The 23,121-nt window shown below is 44.7% G+C and overlaps 1 protein-coding gene across 4 annotated transcripts in view; it reads right to left on the bottom strand.

Moving 5' to 3' along the window:
• The window catches only part of Rbpj (recombination signal binding protein for immunoglobulin kappa J region), a 207,163-nt gene that overhangs the window by 71,944 nt on the left and 112,098 nt on the right, over window positions 1–23,121 (bottom strand). Inside the window, exon 1 of one of the 4 annotated variants that reach the window (XM_015988472.3) lies at window positions 7,107–8,200. The exons of 1 other annotated variant lie outside the window; for it this stretch is intronic. In XM_015988472.3, the coding sequence (XP_015843958.1) occupies window positions 7,107–7,165 (59 nt within the window). In that variant the 5' untranslated portion in view covers window positions 7,166–8,200. Of the gene's footprint in view, window positions 1–5,546; window positions 5,586–6,846; window positions 6,957–7,106; window positions 8,201–23,121 lie in introns of those variants that run through there. 2 more of the 4 variants (XM_076546300.1, XM_076546302.1) reach the window with 2 other exon arrangements.

Below are 23,121 nucleotides of genomic sequence, written 5' to 3'. Positions count from 1 at the left end.
TTTACAGAACACTTTTATGAGAAACTATCCTAACAATTCAGAGTATCATCTAATTATCAATGTAAATTAGCTCTAGTGCCTACTAAACATACTAAAGGAATATAGGAATCATGGCAGAGGGAATTTCTAGTATATTTTAGCTCACATCCATCAGATGCAAGCAGCACTTTCAGTTCAAATCTTTGCAACTTACAATGCCTTAAAAAAATGGTTTCTTGCCGGGCGGTGGTGGCGCACGCCTTTAATCCCAGCACTCGGGAGGCAGAGCCAGGCGGATCTCTATGAGTTCGAGGCCAGCCTGGGCTACCAAGTGAGTTCCAGGAAAGGCGCAAAGCTACACAGAGAAACCCTGTCTCGAAAAACCAAAAAAAAAAAAAAAAAAAAAATGGTTTTTTGTCTTTTCATATATAAGCTTAAAATAGTTTAACTATTCCCAACACTGCCAGAGACCTCACCAATCTGACTGAACAGATGCTGTGTGTACCTCTGTGCATTTCCTCAACCCAACAAATTTACACAAATATTTATAAAGACTAGGTGGTAGTGGCACACAGCTTTAATCAAAGCACTCAGGAGTTTGAGGGCAGCCTGGTTTACAGACTGAGTTCCAGGACAGCCAGAGCTGTCCTTTACACAGAGAAACCCTGTGTCAAAAAACCAAAACAAACAATAAAAAAAAAGTATTTATACAGATAGACAATTACCACCACTTATACTTCCTCCAGCCCCATAAATCTGTTGCATGCTTGAAAAATACATTAGACTATCACTTCATTCACTAAAGCAGCAGCACGCCTAATGAGGCATAAGCAGCATCATGATGCAATGCCAGACTCTAAGAGGCATCCAGAAATGCCGACAGTGTCTGAAAGATAGCAGCAGCTGGGCAGTCAACATTCCTTTATTATTGTGGTTGCCCAAGCAGATCCATGAGTAGCAAGAAGTAAACCCTAAAGTTGGGGTGACTCAATGACAACATCCCTGGTGAAGCAGTAATTCACCAAATATGTGTGCTCAAATGTCAAAGCACGTATCTCAAGGGCTGCGGTTGTATGTACTAAATACACTGCTGCTTTCCTAAAACATGACCCACAAACCACAGGATGCAATAGAAAAGTGTGTCTTGAGCCTAGTCCATGAGAGGTTACCAAGGAAACTGACAGTCAAGTATCTCCCTATCTTATTTGCAAATCACTCACACCTTGTTTTATTGGACTTTTATAATTTCACATGTAACATAGTCACAATGTGCCTGACCGATACATACAATGAAAGCATACCTCCCTATTTTATAAAGATAGAAGCTGATGAAGAAATATCAGTAAATAATCTTGCCTAAAGATGAGTTTTCTTGTAGATCATAAATTTGATTCTGTGGCATAGATCAAAAAACAAAGCAGTACACAGTGCCCCAAGGTTTCATATACATTTTTATGCATATGAGAAGTAAATGAAACACTTAAAAATAATTGAACCAGCTGGACCCGGTAGTTATATAATGAGTTTGAGGCCAGCCTGAGCTAGAGAAAGACTGTGTGTCTTCTATGTGAATATGTGTGTGGAGGCCAGAGGAAAACTTCTGGTGTCATTCTCTCTGGCCTGGAACTCACCAAGGAGGCTAGGATGACCAAGTGGGGAGCCCTACTAGGATCCAAGGATCCACTGTCTCAACCTCCCCAGAGTTGGGATGCCAGCATTTGGGACTCAAATGCCTATTCTAAGCACTAAAATCTAAGCTATCTCCCAGGCCAAAAATCTTGTCTTTAAACAAATAACCTATTGAGAGCTACTTGATAACCAACCACAAAAAAACACAAATGTGAAATTTACACTTGTCATTCTTGGACAACTTACAGCAGCATTTTCTATCATCTAAAAGGTATTCCCATGAGCCTCACTATGTTTTCTAATATTGTGTGATAGCCTGAGGCTGAAAATACCAAGTCCTTTGGGTTCATCAGCAACAGTTTCCTAACAGAATCATAAGCAAGAGATACATAGTATCTTATTACATGAGAAATTTATATATACGAAATTCAGACTATAGAGTCATAGTACATTCATATTTCAAAGTACGTAACTCTTCTGTTTCTGCTGACTCTATCAAGTACTGAGCACACTTGTGAGTATGGATATATAAATGATTAAGAGAAAATGGTAGGGGGTTGGGGATTTAGCTCAGTGGTAGAGCACTTGAGTGCAAGGCCCTGGGTTTGGTCTGCAGATCCAAAAAAAAAAGGGAGAGAGAGAAAATGGTACTGTCACCCAGTAACTAGCAGTATTTGAATATAAAAATTACACTACAATTTAGTAACATACTTCCAAGAGAATTACACCAATCTTTCAATAACACACAGCAGAGGCATGGAATTTAGCCTGATCTATCTGGTTAGACTATTTTCTAACCTCAGTCTCAAAGAATAACCTATTTTTCAAGTTTAGGGAGTCATTAAACTGCTGGGCCTATGTAGGAACTTCAAGTTCTGAAATATGAGCTTTGAGAACTGTAGAAGACATCTATGAAATAAATAGCTATGAAGAACCTGCTATGAATCACTAGCAAAGATTTCTAAGAACTAAGTATATGCCTTAAATTCTATTAAATGCTTTCAACTATTATCTCTTAACCTTCAAAACCCTCTAAATTAGGAATAATTATCTTGAAATTGATGGAAGAGGAAAGGATAGGCCAGCCTGGTAATATTACAGAGATTTAAGAGGAAAGAAAAGCAGAACTGGAACCCAACACAGAGGCAAATCTTAAATGTGACCTCAAAGCCCTCTAGCTTGCTGCCTCTCCTTAGTGAAGGCTGTAGGGGGAGCCATTGAAAGCTTTTTAAACTAGAGTGATTGATTTACTGTTCAGAAACACTGCTCTGGCTGTGGAGAAGCTAGAGAATCTAGAGGTAAATCTAGAAGGGGAAAGAGGCCTGTGGTAAAATAGGTGAGAAGTGGTATCAGCATGCATTGTGGCATTATGGATGAACAGATTAAAGGGTTTGTTTAGGTGGTAAAACTATCAGTTCTTAGTAATTAGAAAGAAGTAAAGACTCAGCTATGTGCACACATGTAATCCCAACACTGGGGAGGTTTAGGCAGGAGTATCTTAAGTACCAGACTAGCCTAGGGTTCATGGTGCAACCTCCTCTCAATGATTCAAAAATAAAGGTTTAGTGGGAGAGGAAGCCTAAAACTTTGTGTGTGTGGGGGGGGTACCCCTAGATGACACCTCACTATCAGCTGCCAAAAGGAGCAATGGGTTTCATCACTAGAATACAGAATATCGCAAGTGCAAAACAAACAAAACATGACAAAAGAAAACCTTCCCTAAACCCAAGAGTCAAGTCTAAAATTACACCGTAGTGGTCCGAAACTATTCTTGAAAGCATAAGAGAAAGCATCCAAAATATATATATAAGTATGTATATATATATATATATATGCCAGATATAAAAGTTTTCATTACTATTAACAGACCTGGCTATGAGTGCAGAGAAAACATTCTTTACTAATACTTTTAAAAAGTATTACTACATGCAGAAATCAATGAAGGCATCCCATGATTTTACAATGGGTCATTACACTTCAGTCTAATAATCTTCAATCTCGTACACAAGCCTGTTTTGTTTGATCTTCTCCCTCTAAATGCATAGGGAAGACACATCTTTTCTACAAACTATAATACATGGCTGGGTTTTCTTTCCATTCCACCGTCACTCCTGTAACTTGCCAAGAACTTAGTTCACAACCTCCTACTTGACTTCCTATAAAATATAACCTACTTCACAATCAGCTCGTTTCAATAACAGTTCCTAGATCTTAAGTACACTGTTCATCCAAGGGGGTTCTGAAAACCCCAGGGTGCATCTCTGCAGATGTGGCGAGTTATTCCATTCCCATTCTACAGAGTTAGGAAACTGGCAGAGGAAGTAGAATAACTTGGAAATAATCACAAAGCCAGACGCCAAAAATAACAACTTTTAGTCAATCCATGAGAAAATACTGCCCCTAGCTGAAATAACATGAATTTAGTATTAGGAGGAAGCAAAATGCAAAATAATGCTTTCAAGCCAAGTCTTATTTCTAAAAATGAGTAAACCTCAGAATTAAAACATGCAAGAACTTTAAAACATAATCATTTTCTCCTAATGCCTTACTCATCCATGATCCCAAAGATTATCTAATAAATTATATCTAGCAATAGCAGCATCCCCCTTGTTTTTTTATCTTATTTATCATAGTAGGAGAAATCTGTGCGTTTGTGGCAAAAAGTGACTTTTATATAAATTTAACTTTTTAAAAGTGAATGCCCTAGAAGTATGTAATAAAACAAATCTAAAAAATACTACAAGCCAGCCTCATAAATTTCCTACAAATATTCAAGGATAATAAATTTAAAGCTAAGATAGTCAATACTCAGAAAGTTTTCCAGCCACAATCCATCATGTATTGTATTATTTCCAAATATGCTGCTAAGTTAAGGCATTGTTTTTATCTCATGAAAATTCTTACATGACCACTCCTCTCAGCCTTTTGGCTAAGATAATGTATAAAAGTCTCACATGCTTAGAAACAACACAACTCAATTGTAAAACTCACTTTATTGGTGTCGTTGTGATCATTCTTAAATCCCCAAATCAGAGCAAACTACATTCCATTATCACACAGCATTTACATGGTGCTTTCGGTCAGAACCAGCGTGTGCCTGATTTTAACCTCAGGAGTTATGCACTAAGTATGAGACAAATGCAAATTCTCCCAAAAAACTTCATGTATCATTCATAAAAATTTGATTCCCACTGAAAAAAATCCGCCTACTAATTCTAATCATCACGTCTTAAGAAAAGCCTTCCAAAATGCCAACATTCCCTAGACCCCATCTTCTATGTCCTCATCAACAGCCCTCTGTGGACAACTCTAGAAGAGATGAATGAAGCTGCATATGACTCTACGGGTAATGTATCTTCTAAAGTAGTGATCACCTAGCAGAAAAAAAAAAATTTTCCTGAACAATACATTACTCTTAGCACAACAATTCAGGCCATTAGTATACAATAACCTACACCACACCCCCTAGCCATCACCCCAAGCTTTTAACATTATCATAACAATAAGAGCTGAACACAACTTACTGCTCCTGTAACATAAAGAAGTACCTTTAAGATAACCAAACTAAGAGCGACCACTGTCTTTTGACTGCCTGTAATTAATATATTCCACAAAGATCCTAAAAGCAGTATTCATCAAACCAAAACTGCTCTTTGGCCCCTGATCCCAATGTCGGAACGGGAGTTGCCACACATCCACAGAAATAAAAATCACGAACTGCAAATCCAAACAATCATATATGGTAAACTCTAATTATTTTAAGAAGCAAACCATTAATCAAATTCCCTTTGCCAAAAACCATTTCTCAAAAGTGAGATGTCTCTTCCTTATAAAGCAGTAAGACAACAATTAAACTGTAGGTCTAGATGGGGGGGGGGGGGTGATGATACAATTCTCCACCCCAACATTCACAAGTTTTCAACATCAAAATTCACTCACCTACTCACACCAACTGAACATCCATTGTGAATATTTGAAACTATTCTCCAACACTAACAGGGAAGAAGAAAAAAAAAAACAAAGAATACCTTTGCGCCTACTTCTAACAGTCTTACAATAAACCCTCCATCAATCCTCAGGTAACCCAAGTGCAACGCTACTGCGGATGCCCTTGGTCCGGGCTGTCAGAAGCCAATGATGGAGGGCAATAACCATCGAGAATCGAGCTCTTTTTTTCCGGCGCTGTTACCAAGCAAAACAATCACGGGCCCAGAAAGATGGCAAAGAAAAGGGGAGTCGTTTTAATCCCAGGAGAACGGTGCATGGGGGAAGGGGAAGGGGGGACGTGGGGGTGGTGTTGGGGTGATCCCGAGAGAAAGGGGTGCGAAGGAAAGGTGGGGCGCGGAGGAGCAAACTTAAGTACCCCCCCCCCAAAGCATCTACCAGACTCAAACAACAAAAGCAAACCGTAGAGACTGTGCGCACTTAGAAGCACCAGATGGAGTCCCCGGGGCTGAGACAGTTCAACAGACACAGTAGGCAGTGGATAAATCAAGCAAGCAGTGACGCGAGAGGAAGGGGATGCTAAGTGATTGAGCCACTAGATAGGGGAGACAAAGCCTCTGGGGGTGACCAAGGACCAAACAGAAAAAGGTGAGGGGTGGGGGGGGAAGATACATACGAGAAAGACAATGGAAGAAAGGGAAAGGCAGGGATCTGGTGCCTGGGCTGTGGCAGGTCACCCGGCTACCGAGGAGAGGGCTACAACAAAGGGGCACGGGAGGCAGGACAGCGGAGGGGAGATGCAGACGGGATGCGGGGCGCGCAGCGGCTCCCACCGAGCGCCTGAGGCGGCGAAACAAAGGGGCCGGGGGGCAGAGTCGCGGGGGGCAGCGCGCACAGACAAAGCGCCCGGGCGCCTGGGGGGCAGCGGCGGAGCGGACAGGCGACGCGGGCCCGCCGGGAACAAAGCTGCGCCGTGGCCCCGGGCCAGGTCCGCCCCAAGGGGGAGCGCGCGGCGGGCGCGGCGCCCACCGCCCCGCGCGCCGGCCGCACTCGGCCCGCAGCCGCCGGCCTCCGTCCCCGCCCGCCCGCCCGCCCTCACGCGCCGGAGCCCCGCTCCACCGCCGCGGCGCACGGGCGAGCCCCGCGCCGGCCCCGCGCCGCCGCGCCGCCGCCGCCCGCGCCCCGTCCGGAGCCGAGACGCGCCGCGCAGCCCCGGCCCGCCGCCCGCCCGCGGGCCGTCAGGCGCCCGCAACTTTCCCGGTCCCCAGCACTCGCTGGCCCCCTCAGACTTACCCTGTCACAACAGGCGCCATCTTCCACAAACTCTCGCCAAAACTCCAACCCTCGCGAGATTCCCCCCGCCGCCTTTCCCTGCTCCTCTCCCCCGCCCCTTGCCGCGGCCTCGCTGATCGCTGCCACCCGGCCCCCGCGCCGCCTTGCCCCGCTCCGCCACCGCCGCTGCCGCCGCCGCCGCCGCCGCCGGGAGCCCTGCCACCTCGCGCCGCCCGCGGACTAGGGGGAATCCTGTTCGCTGCCTTCCCTTGGAAACCTACCCCGGCGATGGAGCATGCGCAGGCCGCTCCTCCGCGGGCGAGCCCTCCGTGTAGTCCATGGGGAGCGCTCCGGTTATCCGGGTTTTGGGACGCGCCCTCGGGGACGTACGTGGAGACTGAGGAAAACCGGAGGGGATTACTACGGGGACAAGGACCGGAGGGGTCAGGAGGCGGGGCCCAGGGGCCGGGAGGAGGGGTCCTGGGAAAATGTGAGCGTTTCACAGGCCTAGAGGAGACGCCTCCTCAAGTGGGTGTTTTCCGAGCGGCTTCCCGCTCGCCGCGGGTTCCCAGCCCTCTCCATTCATTCCGACGTCTCGCTCGGACCCCTCCTTTATGCTAATGTGGGTGTCAGGTGCCCGAGCGGTGGAGACCGGACCGAGATCCGGACCCCGTGACCCGCCAGCCGCTGCCTTCATTCATTTGTCCCTGCGCTCCCCGCACACGTGGTGGGGACGGGCAGGCAGGAGGGAGCTCTGCAGACGGGAAAGCATCGGGGATTGGTAACTCGCGGGTCTCCGCCGCTTCTCTCCCCCGGGGCGGTGTGAGGTCAGCCCGAGGTCAGCCTCGGGCCAAGGCGCGTCCCCCTTCCCCGGATGCCCACCTCGCAGCCACACATCACAGCCCCGAATGGCTCGCCCCAGCGCCACCCCGACGAGCCACATTGCAAGCCCAGGGACCCTCGGGAGCGCGAGCTTCCCGCCCGAGCTCATCAGGATGCTGCTGCCTAGCAAAGCAGAGGGGGGGTGCAGCCTCCAGCTCGCGGGAGCTGCGGCTTGGGGGAGACTGCGGAGACGCCTCGGCTCCTGGTGGCCCCTGGTGGCTCCGGGTCCTGTCTCCCCGCTGCGTGCACCCGACAGCGCTGCGTGCACCCGACAGCTCCCAGCCAGGTGCAGGCCCGACCGAGCCCCGCCCCTCCCCTACCTGCGAGCCTCCCCGCTTCTCCCCCCCATTTCCCGGCCCTTTCCTTTCCTAGAGATTCCCAGCTCCTGCGCTGCCTCCCGCAGGGAGCCACAAAACCCGGACAACTGGACTCCACCGCCCGAAACCCGCTCCGCGACGCCGCAGGAGGACTGGCGCGGCTCGCGCGCGCGCGTGGGCCACTGCGCATGTGCGCAATGCGGGCAGCCGAGTCTCACGCTGCACCGCCTGCCACCGCTCGGCTCAGACACAACACGGGCCGTGGGAAATTTCCGAAGCCTCGCGAGAACGTGCTTTCTTTTTTTTTTTTTTTTTTTTTTTTCCTCTCCCCCCCCCCCATACACACGCGCACACACACACACCCCGGGCGACTAGGGGTGCGCCCTAAATCTCGCGGAGCCGGGGCCCGACAGGTGTTCGTCTCGTGCGCCTCCGGCGCGCGTGCCCGGGCGTGGAAGGAGGCCGGGTCGGGCTGGCCCGCGAGGCGGGGCGGTGGGCGCGTGGCGGGCGCCGGCGGGCGGAGGCCGCCCTGGCACGCTCACGCACGCGCCGGGGAGGCTTCCTGTCGCCCTCCCGAGCCTGGTACTTTCCTGAGATGTGCCAGACGCAGTGCCCCCCGCCTCCGGGAGTTGACAGACAGCCCCAGTGTCGGCTTTGAGTCATGCGTCTGAGTCATCTAGTCTGGCCTCCACTTCACTTGCTTTACAACAACTTCGGGTTCCCTTAACTACTCCAGCGATGGGTGGTTTTTTTTCTTTATGGAGTGTCTTCCTTGTGAGCCGGGCAAGGCTCCGGGAAAGCTGAGCTTGGCGATCTCACGTGTTTGCATTGTCTTACAAGGACACGATTTGAAGTATCGTTCCCCTAGTCCGTTCCTGACCTTTAAAGGAATCCCTACACACCAGTTTCTGCCTCCCCTCTCTCCCTCATATGACTTAAAATGCCGGGTTTGTTTCCTTCCTCTTTCTATGCTTTGGTAGTAAGCATCCCATTTTAGGTACTGTTTCATCAGCTAGGTTAGTGGCTGCTGGTTTCCACGCACCCTTTCTTTTGGGATTATTTGCCCAAGAGGTGTCAGAATATTCTTCAGTTAGCCACTTCTCAGATTGGGTCTGTCTTGGCACTGTGTAGGACTAGTGTCTTACTGGAATCACAGACCCACAAATACAGACTTGAACTGGGGTTTTGACATTTTAAGGACAGCGAGCCCCCTAATAGCTAATGCCTTACAGTCATGCTATAAACAGAAAAATCAAGCTTTCGCATTTTGAAGGTTTATAGGGGTGTATGTATGGGTTTGCCTATTACTTTGGTCATTTACTTCACGCAAAAAAAAAAAAAAGGATGCATGGCCTTTTAATATGCTATGTCAGAACAAGTCTCATCCAGACCAGAAGAGTGCAGCAGAAGGAAAATGCCTTTAAACATTTCCTCAGAGCTGTCATCCCAAGGGTTTTCAGACATAGTGTAGTCTGTGACACTAATGTTGGACCTATGGCCGTCGGAGACCTTGGAAAACCCTGTTAGTCATAAATCTAATCTCAACTCATCAGCTCCACCTACAATGTTTTCCTTTCTCAATAAAGGCAACTCCTTTGCTCTCCCTTAAGAAGAGGACCTTGAAATTACTTTTACTTTTTATCACTCACCCAGAATTGAATCAGCAAGAAAAATCATGCTAGTTGTATCTATTCGTCTACTTTCAAATCAGTAATAGTAAGGAAAGGAAGTTAAGACTGCTCCAGCTTGGAGGGTGCAGGAGCAGAATGCTAACATCTGCTTGGCTGTGTAGAGTTCTCCTGAGCAGATGGTATCACAATAGCAGAAGTATGTGCATACAGAAGAGGTCACATAGACTGGAAGACAAAACCAAAGACTGCAGGAGCCAGACTTGACTGACAGCTAGAATGACTTTTTTTTTTTTTTCAAGTAAGGTAACCTTTTCTTTTTTATGTGTGTGGGTGTGCACAAGTTATGGCATACATGTGGAGGTCGGAGGACAACTTGCTGAACCAATTCTCTCCTACTATGTGGGTTCCGGGGATCTTTCCCCTGGTTGCCCTAATTACCTGCCACTGGGCCCAACTTCTTAAAAGTTCAACCACTGCTCAAGTTACTACTCTGGAGACCAAGACTACCCATGATCTTGGGATCACAGGGGAACTAGGTGCAAACCACAGTATTGTAATTGTACCTTCCAAGTAGACCTACATCCTAACCTCTCCCTCCTTAGCTACTAGCCTCCTCTGACTCACGTTTCCCCACCTGGTTTACAGGTCGTCTCCTACACAATCCTCCTTTCTTCCATGCTTGCTTGCTTCCCCATGTCTCTTCTCGGTGGACCATTCCTCATCATCCTCTAAGACTCCAGTGGTTTTTCCATTTGACTATGAGAACCTAGCATTTGTGCCAAATTCTTCCAGCCTCTTTGACCCTGGCCCTTCCTCTCTTCCTTTACTTGAAGTTCTAGCCTGCTGTCCTCCTGGAAGCTCCCAGGGCACATGAAGCGCTCTCAACTCCAATCCTGTGCCTTTCCATGCCCTACAATGCTCTCCCCTAACACACACAGGAGGAAGGAAGACTCCTTTGAAGTCTTTAGGTAAATGTCATACCCTGGCCTGGCCTGGCCACCCTTTACTAGAGTGACTCCCATGCCTCTTTCTTCTTATGTCCTTTCTCAAGGCATCACTCTAATGCACCATTGAAGACACTTGGTGTGTTGACTCTCCTCATTATAACAACTGTTGGAAATAAGGACTTTGATCATTGTCAAGGCTCGGTTCCTGGAACATTGCCTGGTATTTGCAGGGGGATGGAGGAGAGATAGTCTCTCACATTAGGGCAAAGTAGAGAGGATTTTAAACGATGGAGAGAAGATGGTTTGAAAGGGAGAAGGGAAGAAAACCATTTTGAATTAGACCAGTAAATGAAACTATACTCTTAAGAGTTTTCCTGCTCTCCTTGTGAGCCCCTCAGGAAAGGAAAATGCTTTTAATGGACAATAAAGAAATAGATCTTTTCATGGGTGGCTTGTGGAATTAAAAACACAGTCTCTGTGGAAATTGTTTAGGCATATTTGTCACTGAGTGTTAGTCATACAACTCTGTGTAGTTTTTGCTACAAGTATACTAACCCATTTGTTAAGCTACCTGTATATTACAGCACTTCTGATGATAAAAGAAAATACTGGGACCCTCCTGCATGTCACTAAGAACTGTTTTTTTCAGTATGTGTATGTCTGAATGTGGACATGTGCATGAAGATCGAAGGACAACATTGTCAGTGGTCACCTGTCACTTAGTTTGAGACAGGGTCTCTGTTGTTTTTCCCCTGCAGACTCCAAGCAAACTGACCTGTGAGCGTCCAGGGATTCTCTTGTCTCCACCTCCCACTTCCCCATAAGAGCACTGGGATTATAGATGCTTGAAGTAGGAGTCTGGTTGTAACATGGGTTTTGGGACTTGGAACTCAGGTCCTCATATAGCAAGGTTTTTTTTACTCACTGAGCCTTAGCAGCTCAGTGTTTTGTTTTAAATCAAGAAAAAAATGACAAAATGTAATAGTATGTATTTGTTTATAAGTAAAAAACTACTCTTCAGGTACATATAGTTTCAATAACAAGCAAACAGTTGTATATAGATACCATGTATATGTTTGCCTGTGCTTTCTAAAATGTTTCTGGAAACAATGTAATAGTATGTATCTACTAGTAAGCAGAAACTATTTTTATATACTTATGTGGAAGAATGCATAGTTCTAACAACAAGCAAACAGTGATACATAAATGTACACTTAATGGCTTATTTATATCTAAAATGGCTCTAGCTTTCCTCAAAGCAGGCTTACTTGGGTCCTTGGAATTTGTGCCATGGGCAATATAGTCAGCATATAAAACAAGGAAAATAAAAGTAAATGTAATAAATGTTCAATAAGCAAAAAAAAAAAATTTAACCAGTTTTGGTTTTGGTTTTGTTCACTTCATCGGAATAAATTTCTAATAGAAGTTATGCATGTAATCAGCCATCTCAGTGGAATTAAAATGGAAGGACTAACTCAATCCACTTGGCACACTACCATTGAGCTCAGGCATCATCTTCGATGTTTTACAAACACGGCTGACACAAAGGGACTCCAAGGTCCTCCTGGCTAGCAGAGTGCACTGACAGACCATGCTGGAGAGCAAGCCTAGGCTAACAAGATCGGAGCAGGGTGGAAGATCTAACCCTTGCCTGATTAATGCAGGAGAGCCTCTGCAGAGAGAGATGATCTTCGAGTTCCTCTCACCTTTTAGAAGACAGTAAGAGGGGCAGAAGTACACAGGACAGCAAACAGCAAAGCTCTGTGGTGTAAAGAGACTTAGATTCAGAAGAACTCCAGTTGGAAGGCCAGTACATATATGGAGGAAATACCCAGCTTCCACGCCTGGTCATAAGCAAGGATGTAGAACAACCTCAGTCCTTAAATGTAGGTTGCATCTGACACACTTATACATCCATGTTAACGTTGTATTATTCAAAACAGCAAGGAAATAGAACCAGCCTCAATGTCCATCGGTAGATGAATGGATAATGAAATTGTAGCCCATATACACAATGCAATTTATTCAGTGGTAAAGAAAAATGAAATCATTAAATATACAGGAAAATGAATGGGTCTGGAAAATAGGTTAAGTGAGGTAACCCAAACTCACAAAGACAAATATCAAATTTCTCATGTGTGACTCCTAGCTTATATTTATACATAGGCATGTAAGTGGGTGTGAGTGTGCGCACACAATATGAAACTAGAAGGAGCCCAGGAGATGAGAAAAAGGAGAAGGTGAGGAAGCAGAGGAGGGGCAGGCAATGCGACACACATGACGTCAAAGTGGGAAGGTGGTTAAGAAGTGCAAGGTCATGGGGAGGGGGAAGCCAGAGTCGGGAGGAGAAGAATTAGCACAAACACATTTTGTTTGAAAACACCATCATGAAACCCAATGTCGTCTATGCCAAAGTGAAAATGTTTTCATTGTAAAGGGATGGGAAGGGGGCTGGAGAGATGCCTCAGGGTTTAAGAGCACTGGATGTTCTTCAAGAGGACCTGGGTTCGGTTCCCACCCACTCACGTAGTAGCTCACAACTTTCTGTAATTCCATTTCTAGATGATACAGTGTCCTCTTCGGGCCCCTGCAGGCACAGAGCTCACAAAATGGTGCACATACTCACATGCAAGCCAACTACCTACACACATGAAAAAAAAAGTTTAGTGTGCATCATTGAAACTCTAAATGTGAGTTTAGTAGCCTGTGCCGTGGAGCAGGTGTGTATAATAGACTGTACTAGAGGTGTCAAGCATGCCGATGAGTGACCTGATCCTGGCTTGATTAGTATGTATAATAAAGCATGAGGCTCACCTTTCCCCAAGAGATTTTCATTCCAGGAGTGATAGCAGATATTTCTTTTTTTAACCCAATGAGTGAAATATTTAAATAGGAAAGGAATGAGTTGGGAAGTCCCTGAACATATGTCCAGTGGGCCATCAAAGCAGTTGGTAGCTCATTAACACATGTAACATTCAGTACTGCTTTTATTCATTCTCTCTATCTCAGGAGGGTGTCAACTATGGAGTCCTGGCTGGCTGGAACTCACTGTGTAAACCAGGCTGCCTTTGAACTTCTAACAAACCTACTTTTGCCTCCTGACAAGGCTGATAATTGCTTTTAACCTGAAATCACGTCAAATCAAGATTCCCACACTAATGAACCATACCCCCAACACTGAGCTCTTAGCTATAAGTCATTAGAGAACGGGTTTAACCTCCAAGGCTTGTCTCTCACCTGTAAAATGTAGGCGATAGTACCCAATTTGTAGAGTTGTTCCAGGGATTCTAAGTGTCACTATACATGAAAATGCCATGAAATCAAGTCACTATTAATCAGCAAGTCCAGGGCTCTCATTCTTGCCAAAGTCCTTCTAACGCATGTCAAAGTGTTGTGAGCATCTCAAAAAACATCTTAAAATAGCCAAATATCCAGATAAGTGTTTCTTTCTTTCTTTAGCATAGCCCTTCAGAAATGACAGTTAGTATTAATTTCAAAAAGGCTCACATGCCTCAAGTAATTGAGAAAAACCACTTGTAGCCAGTGGGTACCTCTGAGTATATAAAACAGGGTATCCTGCCATCATTCACACGGCATGGTGACAACATACATAAAAAAGACTTCCTGGGGGACAGGGATTAGCTCAGTTAGTAGAATGTTTGCCAGACAATCATGGGGATGATGGGTGATATCGCTCTGTAAGCTGTGAAGGTGTTGTTCTGATTGACTGGTAAATAAAAAGCTGACTGGCCAGTAGCCAGGCAGGAAGTATAGGCGGGATAAGCAGACAAGGAGAAATCTGGGAAGAGGAAGGCTGAGTCAGGAGATGCCAGCCCGCCGTCCAGGGAGCAGCGGGTAATGGGACGCAGGTAAAGCCACGGAGCATGTGGCAATACATAGATTAATAGTTATGGGCTAAATTAAGATATAAAAGCTAGCTAGCAAGAAGCTTGAGCCATAGGCCATCCAGTCGTAATTAATACCTCTGTGTGCTTACTTGGGGGATGCGAGTGGGAGAGATTTGTTCCAACCGCCAGCCGACCGGGACACAGAAAAAACAGGAGGACCTGAGTTCAATACCCCATTACCCACGTAAAAGTTGGGAGTGCTCCCACACCCACGTAATCCTAGCTGAGAGGAAGAGACAGGATGAGTGCTAGCCAGTGAGTCTAAGAGAATCAGCAAGTCCCACACTCAGAAAGAGACACTGGAAATACTGGATGGAAAGCAGCTGAGGAAGACACCTGCTGTCAAGTGCTGGCTTCCGTCCACACATATCCTCCTTTTCATTCATCTTTCTAGCTCCCTTGTATTTACAGCATCATCTCTGTTGTATTCTAGTGTATGTTAATCAAATTTTCAGAAGGTTAAAAGGGTGTGGAAGATGTTATTACACGATGCAATTCTATAAGGAACACGAGCTCTAACTCCAAGATTAAAAAAGAATAAGGAAGCCAGGCAGCAGTGGCCCACACCTTTAATCCCAGCAGAGGCAGGTGGATCTTTGAGTTCAAGGCCAGCCTGGGCTACACAAAGAAACCCCATCTTAGAAGAAGGAGGAGGAGGAGGAGGAGGAGGAGGAGGAGGAGGAGGAGGAGGAGGAGGAGGAGGAGGAGAAAGAAGAGAATATATTGGAACACTGGAAGCGAGTCACAAAATAAACTTGAGAAACAGGCTTCAGGTGAACTTGAGAAAGGAAAACAAATACCCAAGCTTCCTTTCCAGTTATGTCCGAGTTTGAGATTTTACAAGATTCTTTGGCCCCAGCAATTTGACCTTTCTGTGGGCCTGGTTTGCGTTTCTTTTCGCTTAGCTTGCTAAGGTGCAGCGATGCTAGGAAAACGTGCTGTCTGCTCTAGCTGAGTGCAGCATGGATGAAATCAAATGTGCACTCGGTGCAAAGCGTGTGTACAAATCTAATAATCTGCCAGAGGGTTTAACAGAAAGCTAACAGGAAGAAAGTGTTTCCGTGTGCGAGTGATGATGTATTTCATTCTTTTTGTAACATAAAAAATATAAACACAGTTAACACTAAACAAAAAAATAATAATACTGTAGGAATCACAAAATTCCAGTTATCCATTCATAGAGGCATATATTAAAATCCTGACATTACGGACCTTCCCTCTTTGCCATACATCGTATATTGCACTAGTTAAGGGGTTTGCATTGTCAGTGTTAAATGTCCACAGTTTGAAGAAACAGCTGGGGCCATGGCCTTCACCACGGACCAGCTGGTCCCCTGTGGACAGGGTCATTTTTTCCTAATCTGCAAATGGGGAACATAGGGTTTGAAATATCACAGGAACTTACTGGGTACACAGGGAGCTTCTCACCCTGGGAAATACTCCCCTCCCCCCACCTCCACATTCTGCTTTCTGAACCCTTAGATGGACTATCCCCTGCATTAGTGTCTTGTGGCATGCCTCGAGTTAGATCATTGTAAGCCATCACACAGAAACAGTTGACCTTAAGGAAGGTCATGGCACTTAATTTTCCATTGGCACACTGGCTTTTGATAAGTCTACTGTGGAGCTAGGGCATTGGCTTAGCAGTGAAGTGCTTGGGCCTCCACATGCACATGCAAACACAAGCATGCTCGTACACCCCCAACACACAGACACAATCACACACATACACAGAAAAGGGTTTGGGGTATTTTGGGGGGGGGGTGTTTTGTTTTCGAGACAGGGTTTCTCTGTGTAGTTTTGGTGCCTGTCCTAGATCTTGCTCTGTAGACCAGGCTGGCCTCGAACTCAGAGATCCGCCTGCCTCTGCCTGCATGCACCACCACTGCCCGGCTTTTGCTTTGTTTTTAAATAATTTATTTAACTTTATTTTATGTGCATTGGTGTGAAGGTGTCAGGTCCCCTGGAACTGGAGTTACAGATAGTTGTGAGCTGCCACAGAAAAGGGGTTCTTGAAAGGTTAACTGTGGTTATAAAGTAAATCATTATGATAGAAAACAAGCCGTACATTTTCTTCTCTGGACTATGTTACCACTATTAAGCTTCTGTCCTGGACATAAGGATGGTCTCTCTGACAGTTTCAAGGCAAGCCTGCCAGTATACAAGTTGTATGCTTGTATATTGTGTCATAATGATGAGCATCGACCTGCAGAGAGACCTTTGTGGTGAACATCTTTGTCCAAAACAGACTGAGTCATAAACTTACTCTTGGAAACCATCTCTTCAAGCAATAACAAACCGGGTTTTCAAACAATTCCTGTGAAATTCTCACTGTCCAAGTCAGCTCAGTAGCCCATCACCTACTCAAACATTGTGTTTTCTCCCCTTCAATAGTTGCTATTGATGTTATGACAGTTTTAGATATTAACTAAGGTAAATTGTCATGACATCAACATGTAGGGATTTTAAAAAATTATTTCTAGGTTTTTTTTTTTTGTTTTTTTTGAGACAGGGTTTCTCTGTGTAGCTCTGGTGTCCTGGAACTTGCTCTATAGACCAGGCGGGCCTCAAACTCAGAGATCTGCCTACCTCTGCCTCCCAAGTGCTGGGATTAAAGGCGTGCGCCACCGCTATTTTTAAGACAGGACTTCTCTGTGTAACCCTAGCCATCCTGGAAACTTGCTCTGTAGACCAGGCTGGCCTCAAACTCAGAGATCTGCCTGCTGATGCCTCCAAAGTTGCTGGGACTAAAGGCATGCACCACCACACCTGGCTTACAAATAAGGAATTTTTTTTAAGGAGCTCTTGAAACTTTTGCAAAAACAAAAATCAAAAGAAGAAAAGGAAAAGTCTCTGGCAATTTCCAATTGAACTATTGATAAATCATGAGCACAGACATCCTGATACATAGTAAATATGTTTGAAAAGTTTCAGCAACATCTAATGATACAGTCATTGGAAAGTGTATTAGAAAATCGATTTAAAAGAATCATTAATGATTGCGTTAAGATTTATAACTGGTATGGTCCTATATAATTTTTGCTGCTTAAGTGATTATTTAAATTTTACAATGATTAGCATCCTGTAAAAGGTAAAATAAATTATACCAAAGTGGAAGGAATATTCCACCAGTGGAAAAAACATTTCTCAAGCTCATAACTACAAATTGCCTCTCTTCTAAGTACTCTGGAAAGATTCGGAAATTTATTCATGCCTTTTTTTTTCTTCCAGTTTTCCAAACACGTGGCCTAAACTCTACCCTCAGAATTACTTTTGACTTCACTGAGAGTTATAAATTACCGTCTGGGAAAAGCATTTGGCTCCTAGTTTTCAATGTACTCTCAATTTCTCCAGAAATGTTCTTATGAAATGCAAATCTGGTGTTCATCAAGCAGTTATACCTACAGAGAGCATCATATTTTCCTTCACCAGCAAACCTAAGTCTTTTATTTTTAACTAGCATAGCTATATCTATATTTGCATGGTACTTTCCAAGTTCCCAAAATAAGCAATAATCATAGAATCTAGGCAAAAAGAGTAGGACGTAAAAACCGAAAGATAACTTCTAAAGAACAGGTTACATGCAGAAGTATTTCGTTTTACACAGTACAGGGTTTCCAAAAGGATGTGTGCCAAATCTGCAACTGCTTTCTGTTCTAAAAGATGCCAGGGCTGGCCATGTGGCTGGCTGCTGGTAGAGCACATGCCTAGTTATGGATGAGGCTTTGGGCTCAATTCCCAACACTGCAATAAATAATGAATGCATGCTTTGACATATAATTTGTGAACTCAATAAACACCATCAGATCGTCGTTGTCTGAGGCCTTCTCAAGAACATCAGTCATCTGGGTCAATCCTCAGGACAGTGCCGAGAGGAAGCAACTTTCTCCATTTTCACAGATTATTCTCAGAAAAAATCATTCATGCTCGTTGTACTCTTAGAAGTAGAATCTATGACTCAAAGACAGATCTTTATTTAGGGACTATAGACATATAAATTATTTTATTATAAACTAGCAGGAATATTATGGGGCTATCTCTATGCAAAAGAGTGAAACTGGGGGCTGGAGAAACGGCTCAAGTGTTCTTGAGGAGGATCAAGTTCAGACCCTAGCTTTCATGCTGGCTGACTCATAACCACCTGTAACTCCAGCTCTAGGGGATCCAGAGCTCTCCTCTGGCATCTTCAGTCAGTCAGTTACACACACACACACACACACACACACACACACACACACACACACACAGCATGCATATACACACACACACATAAATAAAAATGTCTTAAAAATTGGACCATATGTGAACATAAAATCCCACACTCCCACACTCATAGAAGAAAGCATTTGGAAAATCCTCAGGAGTCTGGACTAGCAATGGTTTTATGGCTATGATGTGAAAAACATGTAAATAATAAAGCTGAGCATCCCAGAACTTAGGAGGCAGGGGAAGAGAGATCAGGAGTTTAAGTCCAACCTGGGCTACATGGCACATAGCCACCTTGTGCTATGTGAGAACCTATCTCAAAAACAAAAGCCAAGCAACAATGAAAAACAAAATAAAATTGGATTTCATCCAAATAGAATCTTCTGTGCTTCAAAGGACACTCTCCGGAAAGAAAAAATGAGGGCTAAGTAGAAGGCTCAGTGGGTAATGTGCTTCCTATGGCAAGCCTGAGGACCTGACTCCAGATTTGGCACCCATGTGGAAAGCCAAGAGTCTGTAAACCCAGCCCAGGAGAGGGAAAAGGAGGAACAGGTTGATTCTGAAGGCTCACTGGCCAGCCAGTCTAGCTGAAAATAACAAGCTCCAATTGAAAGCCTGTCCAAAAATAAGGTAGGAGCTCTGCTCATGAGGTTTCATCAGCATGACTGCTTAAACAAGACATGAAGAAGGATGACGCTCTTAGACATGTTAACATGGAAAGGGGAAAGCTCATGAGGCCTGGACCCTAGACAAAGAACTACAGAAAACTAAGGAATGCTGAGAGGGGGAGAAACAGTCTTCCCTAGGAAGAGCCTTCTTCCCACTGGTTATTTAATACCAAGTGGTCAGCTCCGAAATTATATGCATACAAATATACAGACTGAGCAGGTTGTATTTATCTATCTAGAAATGTGTATGTCTGTGTATTTGTGAGTGTCTGTGTAATAACAGAAAAAGTGGCTGTGAATTTAGAGAGAGAAGAGTAAATGGGAGGCATTGGAGGGAGGAAAGAGAAAGAGGAGAATGATGTGATTATACTATAATTTCAATAAAATTATAATAAAAATGAATTTTAAAAACCCTCAGACTTACAGTATGCCAAAATAATACCAGTGTTGCTTATTCAATGTTTACTCTAAATACTATGCCAGCACAAAATAAATGTGTCAACATTTTTAGTTATACGTTAAGAAAAAAAAAAGTTAGAGCAAGATTGGAGAAGACATGTGACCTTGTCTGAGCTTCACACACTAGTGCACCCACACGTGTGCGTATACTACACACAAAATAAACTCAAACATAAATAGAAAGTGAAAACACAACTCATGGAATGAAGGAAGATATTTGCAAATCATTCATTTGCTAGGAGCCTAGCAGAGCGAGTTAGTAAAAAGTTCTTAAAAACTGAATAATAAAAAGACAAATAACTCAGACTGGTGAGATAGCCCAGTGGGTAGAGGCACCTGCCACCAAGCCTGAAGACCCGAGCTTCGTTTTCGGTGTTCACCTGGTAGAAAGAGTGAACTGACTCCCTCAAGCTGTCCTCTGACCTCTCCGTTTGTGCTGTGGTACACACACACACACACACACACACACACACACACACACACACACACTTTTAAAAGACAACTCAATTTAAAAATGGACAAGGAGCTTAGGGATATAGCTTATTTGGTTGAGTATTTGCCTAGCATGCAGGAAGCCCTAGGTTTAATCCCTATACAGAAGAAGGGGCGGGGGGTGGGGGTGACTGGTGATAGAACCCTTGTTTAGTGTGTACAAGGCCTTGGGTTCAGTTCCTAGCACCTCAGAACTAAAGGGCGTGACTAGACGTTCTTCCAAAAACTATGCAAATGATCATTAAACATTATTTTTTAAAGTGTTCACTGCCATCAGCAACATCATTAGTGAGATAGAAATCAAAACCACATCCGCTTCGTACCTACTAGGAAAGCAACGAAGAAAAATGATAATGACAAGAGCCAAAGACTGACAAGGACTGAAACCCCCGCACCCAGCTGATGGGGATGCAAAGTGATGCAGCCATTTTGAAAAACACTGGCAGTTCCTCAAAAGGCTAACACAGACTTTCTGAATGACTCATGGAGTTCACGCTCAGGTATGTAACCAAGGAGAACTGAAAACAGAAAATATATGGCCATACAAAAGCATAAAGATTCGTGGCAGTGTTATTGGCCATATCTACAAGTGTGAAACTGAAATGCACACCAATTGACGAATCCATAAACAAAATGGGATAAGTCCAGAAACAGACAATTAAGCTATTAAAAAAAGTAAAATACTGATAGTTGCTATAAACTTCCAAAACTGCGCTATATTGTAAGAGGCATATTGCAAGAAGATACTGTATAGTAGGATTCTAATATCCAGAAAGAGAAGTCTGTAAAGACAATAGATTGATAGAGGCCGGAGACTGGCTGGCTAGACCCAAGGGATGTATATACAGATGTATACATAGATGATATAGAGGCCGGAGACTGGCTGGCTAGACCTGAGGGATGTATATACAGATGTATACATAGATGATATAGAGACTAGAGACTGGCTGGTTAGACCTGAGGGATATATATATATAGAGAGATGTATATAGATGATATAGAGGCTGGAGACTGGCTGGTTAGACCTGAGGACTATAAATAGAGATGACATAGAGACTGGAGATTGGGTGGCTAGACCTGAGGGATGTATATATAGATGTTAACTGCCAAAGGGTGCAGGGCTTGAGGCGGGGCCAGGGAATAATGAAAATTGACCGGAACGACAAGTATACACCTGTGTGAACTTACTAAGAATCACTGAATGTGTACTTTAGTTGGTTTGTTGGTTTTGTCTTGTGAAACAGTGTTTCACGAATCCCAGGCGGGCCTGGAACTCACTATGTGCCTGAACCTGACTTGAACTCCTGATCCTCCTACCTCCATCTTCAGAGCCCTGGGGTTAGAGGCATGTGCCACCACACCCAGTTTGTGCCGTGCTGGGACTGAACTTTGGGCTTTGTGCATGCTAAGGGAAGACTCTACCAACTGAGCTATAGCCCAGTCCTGAATATGCACTTTAAATCATTCGATTATATGGCTTATACATCTTAATAAAGTTGTTAAGAGAGCGGGCAAACAAACAAGAGGAAGGGAGAGGAGGGGGAGGGGATGGCTACACATCATCCAATTAAATGATTTCCAATGTCATCACGAGCTTTGCCTTGGTGAGACATGTGCTGATACAAATGTCCAAGTAGGACTGAAACGAACTCCTCAGAAAACCCAGAAACTTCTCACACCAAAATCAAGATTGTTTTCCAGGCGGGTCCTTTAACATCTCATAAGTGGCATGATCATATTTGTGTGTGTGCACGCTCACGCCAGTACAGGTGGGGTTGGAGGTCGACTTCAGGCTTCTTCCTCAATCATTCTCTCTGTAATTTCCTGAGACAGTTTCTCACTGAACACGGAGCTCACTGATTTGGATAGACCTGCCAGTTATGAAACCCCAGGATCCTTCCTTCTCTGCCTCTCCAGCCCTGGAGTTACAGGTGTGGGCCACACACCATGGCACCTGGCTTTTTTACGTGGCTGCTTGAGTTAGAATTCAAGGCCTCGGGCTCTCGCGGCAAGCACATTACCGATGGAGCCATCTCCTCAGCTTATCTTGAGAGGAAAAAATTAATGGGTGGAAGTATAAATCACCCACTTAATTCTAGTAGTTTTAATCAACATGATCTTTGTGGCTCCTTCTTTGTCCCTAAGACTTCTGCACCCCTTTTTAAGGAAGTTATGTCTCAGAGAAATTAAGGAAGGAAGCTATGACCCAGAGAAATTAAGTAAGGTTTCCTAAGCTCTCACAAATGGTTCCAGATAGCTCCAGTTTGTGTACTGTTCTAGCCTTTCTCCGTAGCTCAATGAGTGGCCTACGATGCCTTTTCTCTTCCCCACCTTTGATTATAGCCCAGAGGACAGGGAAGCGGTGATTCGAAGGGGAATTACACAGTCTGTGCTGATGTTCCCTTGAAGACCACGGCCAGGCTACTCCTGGAAGCGCTGCTTCTGGGAATCAGGGAACAAAAAAGGAATGACATCAGAAATGGTATGGGAAACGGAGCTCTGTTATTTTTCAAATGTGAACGGTAAGAAGGGGAAGAGGAGTTAACAGTGCATTTAAGGTTCTGCCTAGAAGTTACATGGTCTGGATTCCAGAGACCTTTGTCTCCCTCTCTTGAGGCTCCAGGCCCAAAGAGGACTCTGAGAGCTTCCTTTACTACAGTTTTCCAGGAGGTATGTTTTCCAATGTTCTCCTCTTTGCTGTACCCTCCACCCGGGTACATGTCTTTAAAAGTCACCTTTGCAAACTCAGTCCTTTAATGCTTATTTTTTAAATTATTCGACTTCAG

This window comes from Peromyscus maniculatus, chromosome 10 (assembly GCF_049852395.1).
Source record: "Peromyscus maniculatus bairdii isolate BWxNUB_F1_BW_parent chromosome 10, HU_Pman_BW_mat_3.1, whole genome shotgun sequence".
In the NCBI taxonomy this organism is placed as follows: Eukaryota; Metazoa; Chordata; class Mammalia; order Rodentia; family Cricetidae; genus Peromyscus; species Peromyscus maniculatus.
The sequence above is the reverse complement of the archived record's forward strand: the minus strand, read 5'-3'. Positions and strand labels throughout refer to the sequence as shown.